This window comes from Hirundo rustica, chromosome 5 (assembly GCF_015227805.2).
Source record: "Hirundo rustica isolate bHirRus1 chromosome 5, bHirRus1.pri.v3, whole genome shotgun sequence".
Classification (NCBI taxonomy): Eukaryota; Metazoa; Chordata; class Aves; order Passeriformes; family Hirundinidae; genus Hirundo; species Hirundo rustica.
The window spans coordinates 49,227,436-49,239,858 of NC_053454.1; the positions used below are offsets into that span (position 1 = coordinate 49,227,436).

The window sequence follows — 12,423 nt, forward strand, 5'->3', positions numbered from 1 at the left end:
ACACTCTATTACCCTGTGTGAAACACTTCCACCACCCATCTCAAAGGACTGCAGCAGCTCTTCATCATGCAGGATTAGTCAGTATACTGCAGTCACCTAGTCAGGTTATTGATATAATTCCACACAGTTCAGAGTTAAAAAATCTTGACTGGCTGGTGAGACAATATCCTGGGAGACATCACACTATCTTGTATTACTGTAAATTATGAAAGACTCACAGTCAATTACATCCAAGGATACAAAGAACATTTGAGGTACATCTTTTCCTCTTAAATGGATATAGAATATTAAAATAAATAAGTGATGGGCAGAATACAGAACAGTAGCAATTTGGCATCGCTGAAAGAAGTACCACAGCCATTTTGCATTTCTTTGAAGAGGTGCCATGTGACTGAGGTACACAAACCATACAGGGCTCCTAAGTGGCACAGAAACCTTTCCAGTCAGGGTCAGTACTGGCAATCTACAATTAGTTTTCTCACTTCTTGATTGCCTTTACTTCCCCCATATGTACCAGTTCACCTGATACAGAATGTTGCCTTGCCTTACCAATCTTGCCTTGCTTAGATTTAATAGGCATAGATTTAATAAATTACCACTATAATAAATGCGTCTGCTAAATGAAGCTATGCCACAGCATCCTATTGTAGATGTTCCTTTTTTATCCAGGGAAATGCTTTAAATGTGGAAGGAAGGAGGGAAGGAAGGAAGGAAGGAAGGAAGGAAGGAAGGAAGGAAGGAAGGAAGGAAGGAAGGAAGGAAGGAAGGAAGGAAGGAAGGAAGGAAGGAAGGAAGGAAGGAAGGAAGGAAGGAAGGAAGGAAGGAAGAAAATAAAATGTCCATGGTTCCTTGGAGAAGTTGAAGTTTCCTTGAACATCTAGCCTAAGTTAAGAAGGTTCAATGACCATCACTAGCTAGTAAAACCTGCCCATCCTACTCCTGCTTATATCCTCATGCCTTTAAGGCAAAATAATTCTGAATTAAAGCTGTGAATTCAGTGTAGATTGTTAAAATTACACTGAACCTACATGTAGATGTACTTTACTAAAATAGCATTAATTACATTTGCTTTAATTTACTTTAAAAATTAAATAGGCTACACCGAACAAAGCTATTCTATTTCTGAATGAGAAGCCACACACAGTTCAATGCAGTTTAACTAATTCAGCTCAGAATATAAGTGCAATATTTCTCTGATTATCCCTGTGAAGACTAGACCTTATTTAGCATTGCCCTTCAGAAAAATAAAGGCCTTAACTCTTGCTGAGGAAAACAGTTATGATACTTTACAGCAGCTTTACAATACCCTGTAAACAGGGCCTACAAGAAACACAGAGAGGGACTTTTTATGGGGGCATGTAGGGATAGGACATAGAGGAATGGCTTCAAACTCAAAGAGGGTGGGTTTCAATTAGATATATTAGGAAGAAATACTTTTCAGTGAGGACGGTGAGACACCAGCACAGGCTGCCCAGAGCAGTTGTGGATGCCTCATACCTGGCAATGTTCAAGGCCAGGTCGGATGGGCTTTAAGCAACCTGGTTTGGTGAAAGGTGCTGATGCTTATGGCCAGGGGATTGGAACCAGATGGTCTTCAAGATCCTGTCCAACCCAAACCTTTCTATGATTCTGTGATTATGTATGCCCACAGCACATATTTTGGGAATGTATTCACATTTCAAGTTACTCATAAATCTTACACTTATGCACACAGAATTCACTTCAGAAGATAATTCATATGAAGTACATGCTGCTTCTGAATTTATTTCCGCCACTTTAGGCAAAGGAGTTTTACAGAAACAAGAAACATTCCGTTATCAGATTGACAAAATGAAAGGAATGAATAACAAATCTGGAAGGCACTGGATTCTCAGATGTCAGCCATCTGTCAGTGATTGTTCTTCATGGACCACGTAGATGCATTCTAATCTATGTAAAGATCATGACAACTTTATTTCTACAGTCTGCACTCTACTTATCAAAGATGGTAGTAGTCACTTTCACCTTTTAATGCCAGTAATTCATCTACTGAGAACATTAATCCTATTGCTAACAAATTGGTTTGAATTAGGATAACATTTTCTTCCCCATTAATGATTGCATTTTAATATTTTTATTATGCCTGGTGACATATAAATGCAGTATCAGAACTTCAACCCAGTCACTAATGTGATATCACAGCTATCCCAAAAACAGACAATTAAGAAAGGTGTCTCTTCCTCCAAAGACTTGGATATTAAGAGAATTAGGATTCCCCTGCTGACTTGAAAGTGCTTATCAATTTATTAGCTAAAAACCATCAAGCAAGACCTCGTTCACTAAATGCAAGGTCTACCTGACAGTCAATGAACCACGTACAACAGTCCAAGAACCACAGGGATCTATATTACCACCACAATACAGTCACCAAAGTTCAGAGCCACCATCTCCAGCACTCAAATCCTTACAAGTAGTTGCACACGATCTGCCCTAAAATGTGGAACACGAAAGAAGCACATGAAAAGTTATCTGTCAGTGCTGAACAAGCAATACACCAGAGATTAGGCAAGCCTCGGCTTGTTGGCATTAACTGAAACAAAGTAGCTCATAAAGGTATTAACAGTACAATAATGAGACTGTAGTAACACAAATGGAGCAACGTTAGACAATATTTGTTTTATGTAGGTAGAAGGTGTTGCCAGATGTTCAAGTCTTTTGAACATTTAAATTTTGCACATCTTCTTTATTTGTCATCTTTACACTTTTGGTTTTAACCTGAAAGCAATGGCTAAGGAGCTCCACTAATTCCTAAGGCTTTCAGAAAAATTAAAAATTTACAGCTGAAGGTGAAGATTATCTTAAAAGAAACATAAAAGGAACAATCATTATTATGCTGGACTATGTAAGAGAGAGGATTTATTAAAGGGTGCATGTTGCTTGGTGAATGTGTTCTTTTAATGTTTTACATAATGGTGACCTATTCGTGAGGTTTTTAAAATGTAGCAGTAACAATTAAAATAATTGATGAATAAAACCCTTTCTTGTAGGATGAACGTATAAGAAATTATTAACTATATCCAACGATTCATAGACAACACTATGAGCCAGAAGCTAAAATGAAGGGAAAAATCTATGATAATCTTCCCTTGAGTAATCAGGGCAGTACTACTGGGAATTATCATCTATTATAGAGGGTAATGTTTAATTTCCATCAGATTAGTTTTGTTGGCTTGCTTTTGACAAATATCTGCTGCTGATAGTCACATTGAAAGGACTGATCTTAAATTTATGTTCATTTTAAATACTAAAATATAACACAAATTTACTGTAACTTAATTGGGGACAGCAGTGATGTTTTCAATTTCACTTCAGTGTTCTCTCCTAATTCATGTAACTTCAATACATCAACTTGGTATATTTTACATAAGACCCTTTGGTCATAAGACATTATTGCTTTCAATTTAACATTTGAACTAAATTCATGACATGACTTTGAAATTGTATTCTTTTACATAGACTGAGAAATTTTCATAACGTTTCTCAAGTCTCCTGTGTATTCAACAGCTAATCCTCCACCACAGCTTCTAAGCAACTCTTCTGCTGTATCCAATTTCCCCCCTCACCACCAAATTCTAACCTTTCAAATACACTTTTTAGTTATCCTTACTGCAGCCTACATGAGAATTAGAAGTGTTCTTCATCTTTGATTACTTGGTAGTTGCTACATGTTTTGAGTCAACCATGTGTGTGACAGATTCAGGGCATTAAAAATAGAAGAAAACAAACTTATGAAAGATTTATGTGTTTTCTAAGGCTACCCACAAAATGAATCTCTCAGTCAAAATTAGTCTGGTTTTACGAAAGCAAAATGCCTGCTAGATTTACAAATTTCAGTTCTTCCTCAAGATTTGCAAAGCAATGCCAGCTGAAGAACTGAAACTGCAGTACAAAAGAGGTCCTGAATTAGCCCTAGATCACACATCATACAAGAGGATGAGAAATATCCTCTTGTTAGGATCTAGTTAGGCAGATGACAAGGAATAGGAAGGTAATTTAGCACATGGGGCCACCTTGCCACCTGAAAGAAGAGTCAGGGTGTTGCAGTGTCAAAGATTAAAATAAAGAGGATTACAGCAGATCCTTTAAGTGCATCCTGTGTAACATCGTAGGCCCACTCTCCAGCACAACGTGAGGTAAAGGCAGAGGTGGTGCCACTGTGTTCTGTGAAGTATGACTGAAAAATTTCCTATCTATAAGTGATTTCCTTGCAATTCAGAAGCCTGAAACAAAACAGTTCTGTGAGTTCCCAGCAGAAATATGGACTAAAGAAGAAACATAAAGAAAAAAAAAAAAATTAAGTAACCTCCTGTAACGTGGGAAAAAAACAGGGAAAAAAGACATGCACATCATGCTCTTCTTGCAGTCCACCATTAGTTTATCATAGACATTTATGAAAGACAATCCTGTTAAATTGTGGTATCTGCAAATGCTGTATGAGCTCAGCAGAGTGCAGCAGAGTGGGATTGAAAGGGAGCCTCTAACTGCAAAAATTGCTCTATAAATTACCTGAGAAAGGCTGTGAGAAACAGGAAGGCAGAAAATATCCACCACACTGGGCTTCCTTCGGTGGGACAGTGCTCCTTGCAGGAACGTGGAATTTACCCATTTTTACCATAAGAACTCTCTAAGATATTATTTCAAAGCAAATTCCCTTTTCTGCTCTGCCGAAGTTTTCTTCCATAATAGTGAGGGAAGGCTTAGGAATAAAAAGGTTTCTAAAAATTACAGAAAATTATTAATACATACTCAAACACAAAAAACATCTGACTTCAGTCTTAATTTCTTTCATTTGTTTTCTATGATGAATAAATTCCAAACCAAGATAAACTTATTTATTAGCGAACAAGCTATAAATAACGCTTCTCTCTATGCTGAACCAACTATCATTTGCAAATGCACTGACGGTTATTTTTGTTTTTCTCAAAAGCATTCTCAGCCCCAGTTTCTCCTGCATGGTTGAGTTCTTCTGTCAAAACCAGCAGCTTTCTGTAAGTTGGCCTATTTTGCCCACATCTCCAAAATATTTCTATTACTTCATTTTTGGTGTACAACTTTTCTTGGAAATAAACATCTAACTGACAGTTTGTTTTAAAGCTATCAAGAACAGTTTTTCCTTTTCTGAATATTATATATAAGTTGGTGTTCATGTCATCTTAGAAACCAACGGTGCTGTGATTTTCATTAGCATCAATTTCTCTACCATAACAGCAATCCTGCAACCCCCACATCTGTTCTTTTCTAATTTACTATACACGTGAAGGCATAGACTGATTGTTCGCCTGTTCTTTTATTATCAGGTATGTTTTTGTACACAATTTATCACTCTGATATAACTGTAGCCTAACCGGGTCGTCATGAATGCATCTAAAGAGAATATGAAAGTCTTATTATGTGTAGCCTTTTTGCATATGATAGTAAAAACAAAAGATCCTGCCTTCAAATAATTTCCCAAAATGCAGAAGACTATTTACCATGAGTTTATCGATAATCTGTAAGAAATAACTTGTATGAAAATATAGGCATTTCTTTTAATACACACTTTTATGTGATTGTAACTCTATATTCAGGGGCAATCTAAAGTTATAGCAATGAACTAATTCTAATTGGTCTGTGATTTGAAAGAAATATTTGATTTTGTTAGTGCTTTAGCAAGGATGGATATATTTAGATGCTTTTTGGGACTGATTTTATCTTCTACTGCATATCAGTTCATGCAATGCAATCCATGACTTTTCTGCAATGAAATCCATGACTTTCAGCTTCACCAGCAGCACTTAGGAACTTGACTACTCTGATGAGTTTGACACACAGCAAGACTGTCCCTCAAAAAGTTTCTATTAGGCAGACTGATTAGTTTGGAAATAACAACTATCTGCCTGAGGTCATCTGGGTGCTGAGCAGAGCTGTTGATGGAGCCCAAGCCTGTTATTTCCAGTTTCTGGATTCTGCATACTTCTCCAGGGAGAAGCAAACTGAAATCCTTCCCTCTGTGTGTATCAGAAGTTCTCAGTTATTGAAGCCTTATGTTTTATTAAAGAGTCCTTCCATCCACTTCAGAGTTACTGGAGTTCTACAGCAGTAAGACCACTTGGGTGTTTTTGTTCCATTTCTCTCTGCTATCAGCACAGACATCTCTCACCTCTGTTTCGAGAAGGATTTCAGTGAAGGATTATACAGCACTAAACATTGCCCAAAATGAGATGTGCTGCTGCAACTGAGACAGGTTATCCTCCTGTGACTGACTCAAAGTACCACTGAAGACAAGAGGACTAATATCAGAGGCAACCAGGGTGGTAAAACCTCCAAAATTTGTTAGTTTGATAAAATGCTCCTGCAAATTCCTTATTGTTGCAAAGGGGCCAGCTGCAGCTGCCCAGTGGCTCCTTTATCTCTAAACTCCAATTCAAGCCTCTCACAACTAGCGTGGCTCAAACTGCACCCTGTGCTTGGACACAGAGGTGGCACACTGCTACATTTAGAAATACACACATATAAAAGGACACAGATAGAGAGGAGTGTCCGAGAATCAAAACATACTTCAGGGAGGCACAACATTCAAGCTGAAAAGGGGTTTAAGTTTTTAGAGGTATCACCCTCAAGGAATGAGGAAATTCCTCGAGGCCTGAGTAGCCAAACTTTCCCCTCTTGGCCATGTTCGAAGCTATTCTCTTTACGAAGGCTATTCTTTAGAGTCACCAAAAAGGGACACGGATGGAAGGTCATGAAGTTTAACATAACTGAATTCCTTTAACAACTGCATTGGGAGAGGCAAGGGGGAGAGACACTGGAAGCAGGCATTCTCAGCCTTCACCCTGCTCAGACATATCATTAATAATATCAAAATATATACTGACACAAGACAATATACTCCATGTTAAAGCATCCCTTAAATCAATCTGGTAACAGAAGCCAGTTTGGACTGCAGCGGGTCATTTACCAAAGAGGATGTCTTAGTCTCGGGATGACAGCAGAGCTTCAATACCTGCACAGAGCTCTTACCAATGTCTGGATTAAATTTACTTTATGCTGCTCTTGATCTGTACAGCTCTGAATTACAGGGGAGTTGTCTGTCTAAGAGACCGCATGTCTCGTGCACCATGCTGCCACAGCTGCTGTCAACAGAAAGACTCACACCAGACATCTTTGGTATTAAAGAAGGAAAAAAAAAAAAAAAAAAAAAAAAAAAGTGAGTTGTCAGCAGGACTGAGTCACTGGGGACAGGCTGCTTTGCAATTCACTCCCACCTTTAGTTTGAAATAGCTAAAATCTATTGACCCTAAAGTGGGCTAAAAGGTACACTGCTTTCTTGGGAATGCCATCAAGAGTGATGCTTTTAGACACTTCTGAAAACCATGCTTGTCTTCTAACTCCTAATTATTTCCCTTTTGTTAGAGTTATGAATCAGAAGATAATCTGAGGTCTTCATCTTTTAAGACAGTGTCCTTTAATCCAACAGAATAGATACATTTTATTAAAAGGGGACTTTAGATAGCATTATAGGAAAAGAACAGCATAGCAGAGGTAGTCTTAGAGCTCCTTATCTGCAGAGGGGATGCCATTAATTTTGTTCAAAAGTGCTGACCTTTCTTCAGTTTAGTTTGGTAAAGGATACAGACATCCATGTATGCATGTACGTCTTACCGTAATGAGACCTCTGAGCAGGACCAAAACATATCTGCTGTTAACTTAATAGGCAGATAGCTATCACCCTTTAAAATCACCTTTTGTGCTGCACTTGCCCACCCCTAACTGCTTCATGTAATTAGTGCTAGGATACAAGCTTTAGTGGCAAATGTTAAAAAAGGCAAAGCTGTTTCACAGAAGGGGAAGAGCATTTTGGAAGCTGAGTATCACTTAAAGGGTACCTAGATCTGAGTTTAGCTCTATTTTGAAGTTCCACAATAATGCATTCATATTTTGTTGTGGTGACAAGGATGTATACCCAGATTCTAGCACAATTGCTTCATTTTTTCTACCTTACTACAAATTATAAATAATGTTTCTTTGGGGAACAGAAATTCTCCTGAGGAACCACAATGGGCATTCTCAAAATAAGGTACTGTAGTAATTATTACAAGTCCTCTCTTCTTACACAGAAACCGAAAATAAAGAAAACAAGTAACAACATTTGTGAGTGGCTGAAGAGCTGATTTATTCTGTTATCACCTACAGGACTGAGTTCTCATATATTCATATTATGGTCATTAGCATTCCACAACTGGATCTTTCCCCTCACTCAGCAGCAAATCAATCGTTTTCACATCTGCTTGTAGCTCATATTTCCCCAAAGGATTTCAGTGATCATATTGTTTTTCCATTTTCCAATGCACTGTCTGACCTTTTCCCTCAAGGCCTTGCACAATTCACTTTAGTCAATCACTTCTTATTGATTGTTAGCACCTGCTCACTCCCTGTCTATCTTTGTTTTAATGAATATAGGGGTATTTTTTAATGATCTTATTTTTAATATGTCCTGTCATCCACTCATGGTCTTTCCACCCTTATTGCTTTAAATTTCTCATTTAGATTTACACCTCTGTTCTGTCCAACTTTCATTCTAGTTCAAGCTAAAATTCCATCTTCTTTCAGCTTATCCTTTCTTTTGTATGATGCTTGTATACGCAAAACAAACTTCAGCTTTCAGCAAGCTACTATCCACATCATCTAAAGCACCATTCTTTGGGGAATTTATAGGTTCTGGCAAAAACCCTTTCTTGGTTTATAATTTCTCCTGACAGTTGTGTTCTGTGTCTTTCATACAATTCAGCACTGCATACACTTGCTTCTTATTAGGAAGAAGCAGAGAAAACAGACAGTCCAAGGAAACGCTTTTTCACAATTCCTCCAAAGCCAAATCCTGTCTGTTTACCTGAAGATTCACCTACATCCTGGAGGGCACAAATACTGGCTAATTTGCAGCTGCCATCTTTTCTTTCTTGGCTTTGTAAAGACTGATGCACTGCATCTTGGATATTCCAACTGTCTCCCTTCCTGAGCTACTTTTCCCTCCAAAGCTCTGCAGTGGTATCAGGAAACTTGTTCCCTGTTGCAGAAGGAATGTTGACCACACATTTCTCTACATTTGTTTGGGAGTTGGCCATAACCTTACATATAGGATACCATTCCTGGGAATCTCTCCTTTCTAACTGGCTCTTTCACTCATCACAACAAGGGATGATCTCCTAATGGTCCTCTTAGCAGTAACCAGACTTCATTAACCAGCAAAGGAGACAGACAATCAGTGCTTTCAGGATGACTGCCAAAAGCTGACCGAGAACGGCTGTTCAGGAAACTTCTGCAAAGGTTTCAAATGAAACTTTTGCTTTTAATGCAAGAATTTCTTTGCTGGAAAATCCCCAAATCACTTTATTTCAATATCAACCATTCAGTTGACAGTAAACTTGGACTTAAAGCTGCTCTTGAAGCAGCCATAAGAAAACAGAAGTAGCTTGGAGGACAATCTCCTCAGTCCTTTCTTTTCTTGGGATTCTTGTTTTCTCTAACTATTCCTTATTTTACTATCACATTTTTTGGATGTAACAGTGACAAATGAGAGAAATGGTGGCATCAACTTATTTGGCACCTGGATGATGAGCCAGAAAGCCAACACACTTCTTCAGTGCACCGACCCATGGCACCTTCAACACAGGACCAAAAGAGACATCCATAGAAATCTTGACAATAGGTCTCTAGGGATAAACCAGCGCAGTTTTACAGTAGCTTTCTGCTTGAGATCACACCATTACACCCAAGATGCCCAAGAGACCCTTATCAGAATAGGGATGGGGGTTGAAGAGGCAAGAGAGCCACTAACCTCAGAGCCCAGCAACACAGAACAGCTATGCCAGGAATTCTGGAATAACTTACTCATCCTTTTCCATTGGTAAGCATGCTGGTGCTATTAAGCGAATTACTTTGCAACAGTGTCAACCCAGAAATAAAACTCTCTAAGTAAGAACTCAGGACAGTAAACATGCTATGTAGCTCTTTACTAAAAGCAAGTAAAATTTTGCCAATCTGTAATTCCTACTAGAACACTTTATAAACCTTCACAGCTACAAATAAGCCAAAATGGCAAATGTCAACAGGGGCCAAAGCTGTGATGCAGATCTTCCCCCAGCCACTGCCTGCCAGTGAATGATGCTGCAAATGTGATGTGAGTAGGACTGATGTAAATGAAATTTTAAATCACCTCTTTTTTACAAGCAAAATTCCTTGTGCTGAGAACAGGAAAGGAAAGCTCTTCGTGTCTTCCTTTTTCTCTGCACTGAAATCCAACCCTGTAGTATCTCCTCCCCTTGTCACACTCACAAGATTGTGTGGGTATTGATGCGGGGGTGGATGTCTGAGAACAAGGCATGTTCCTCTACACAACTGTATGCTATGGTAGGGACGGTTTATTGCCTTTCATGTCTAACAAGATGTAAGAGAACAAATTTAATTTTCTGAAAAGTACCGGATTTATTCTGTGGAATGCAAGGGAAATTCAACTCACCATCTGCAAGAACTACTTCATAGATGTAAGACACAGAGTCTCCAGGATTTTCATCCCATGGTTTATCTAGGAATAAAGAGTAAATAGGAAAGAAGATAGTATCATCACACTGATTTCCACTTTTATTTTTAGAAGAAAATCTGTATTTATTTTAAATGTAAGATAAAGCTATTTAAAGCTTTTATTCTGCCGATAGAAAGAAAAAAGCATAGAAAAAATCCAAGGGCTAGTACAGAGGAACAAGCCTAGAGAGATCTTTAGATGCAACTGTATTTACCCCTTTTCAGTAAATGTCCCTCTGACTGATTTTTTTTTTTTTTTTCCAATTTACCAGAGCTGGTGAGAAATGTGTACTTGAAGAAGTTGTTTCCCTGAAAGTCAATACAGCAAACAATGGGAGAGGAGTTGGGAGTGAGGAAGGAGAATAGAATCATGTGCAGTAAAGTGAGAAACTGAAATGGATACAGACATTGCAGTTTGGAAGACAAGACTTCAGTGCAGTGTTCAGTGCTCTGATAACACAATAGATCTGGTTACAGACTGTATAATAGAATCATAGAGTGGTTTGGGTTGGAAAGGGCCCTGAAGAACATCTAGCTCCCCTCCCTTAGCCATGGGCAGACACATCTTCCACAAAACCAGATTGCTCAATCCCCATCCAACCTGGCCTTGAACACTTCCAGGGATGGGGCAGCCAGAGCTTCTCTGAGCAATCCATTCCAGTGCCTCATCATCCTCATTGTAAAGAATTTCTTCCTTACATCATACTTAAACCTACCCTCCTCCAGTTCAAAGCCATTCCCACTTGTCCTATCCCTGGAACCTTCTATGCTCTGGTCTGAACAACCCCAGCTCCCCCAGCCTGTCTGCAGGAGAGGTGCTCCCGTACTCTGAGCATCTTCATGGCCTCCTCTGGACTTGCTCAAACAGGTCCTTGTTGTTCATATGTTGGGAGCGACCAGAGCTGGATGCAGCACTGCAGGTGGGGTCTCATCAGAGCAGAGCAGAGGGGCAGAATCCCCTCCCTCCCTGCTGCCCACGCTGCTCTGGATGCAGCCCAGGATGAAATTTGCTTTCTGGGCTGTAAGCACACATGTTGATCTTCTCATCAACACCTCTTAAGTCCTCAGGGCTGCATTCATTCCATTCTCCACCCAGACTTTATCTGAGGCTTGGGATGCCTCAACATGCGCAGGACCTTGCACTTAGCCTTGCTGGCCTTCATGAAATTTGTATGGGCTCACCACTCGAGCCAGTCAAGGTCCCTCCAAATGGCATCCTTTCCCTCCAGCATGCTGACTGCACCACACAGCTTGGTGTTAACAGCAAACTTGCTAAAGGTGCACTCAATGCCACCAAAAAAGATGTTAAACAGCATCCAACACAGAATCACTGAATGGGTCTGGTTGGAAGGGACCATTGCAGCTCATCTGGTCCAAACCTCCCTGCTGAGGCAAGGTCATCCTAGAGCACATAGCACAGGATTGCATCTTGAACAACTTTTGAACATCTCCAGTGAGGGAGACTCCACAACCTCTCTGGCAATCTGTTCCAGTGCTCAGTCACCCGTGTAGTGAAGATGTTCTTCACATTTAGGTGGAACATCAGTTTCTGCTCATTGCCTCTTGTCCTACTGCTTGGCATCACTGAGCCTGCCTCCATCCCTGTGACACTCTCCCTTCAGACACTGACAGACATTGATGAGGTCCCTTCTCAGTTGTCTCTTCTCAAGGCCCAACTCTCTCAGCCTGTGCCCTGTAAGATACTGTATTAACATTTTCAGGACCAAGTTCTGGACTCACAGCCTTTTAAGCAAGTACACAGAGACCCTACCAAGAGCAAAATCTGATTCTATTTTTCTACTGGGAACTTAAATAGGTGTTATACTT

The 12,423-nt window shown here is 39.5% G+C and overlaps 1 protein-coding gene across 4 annotated transcripts in view; it reads right to left on the reverse strand.

The window, feature by feature from the left end:
- BANK1 (B cell scaffold protein with ankyrin repeats 1) overlaps positions 1 to 12,423 on the reverse strand; it is a 134,724-nt gene that overhangs the window by 98,422 nt on the left and 23,879 nt on the right. For all 4 annotated transcript variants that reach the window (XM_040065843.1, XM_040065841.1, XM_040065840.1 and 1 more), the window contains exon 3: positions 10,535 to 10,600. In XM_040065843.1, the coding sequence (XP_039921777.1) occupies positions 10,535 to 10,600 (66 nt within the window). The remainder of the gene's footprint in view (positions 1 to 10,534; positions 10,601 to 12,423) is intronic.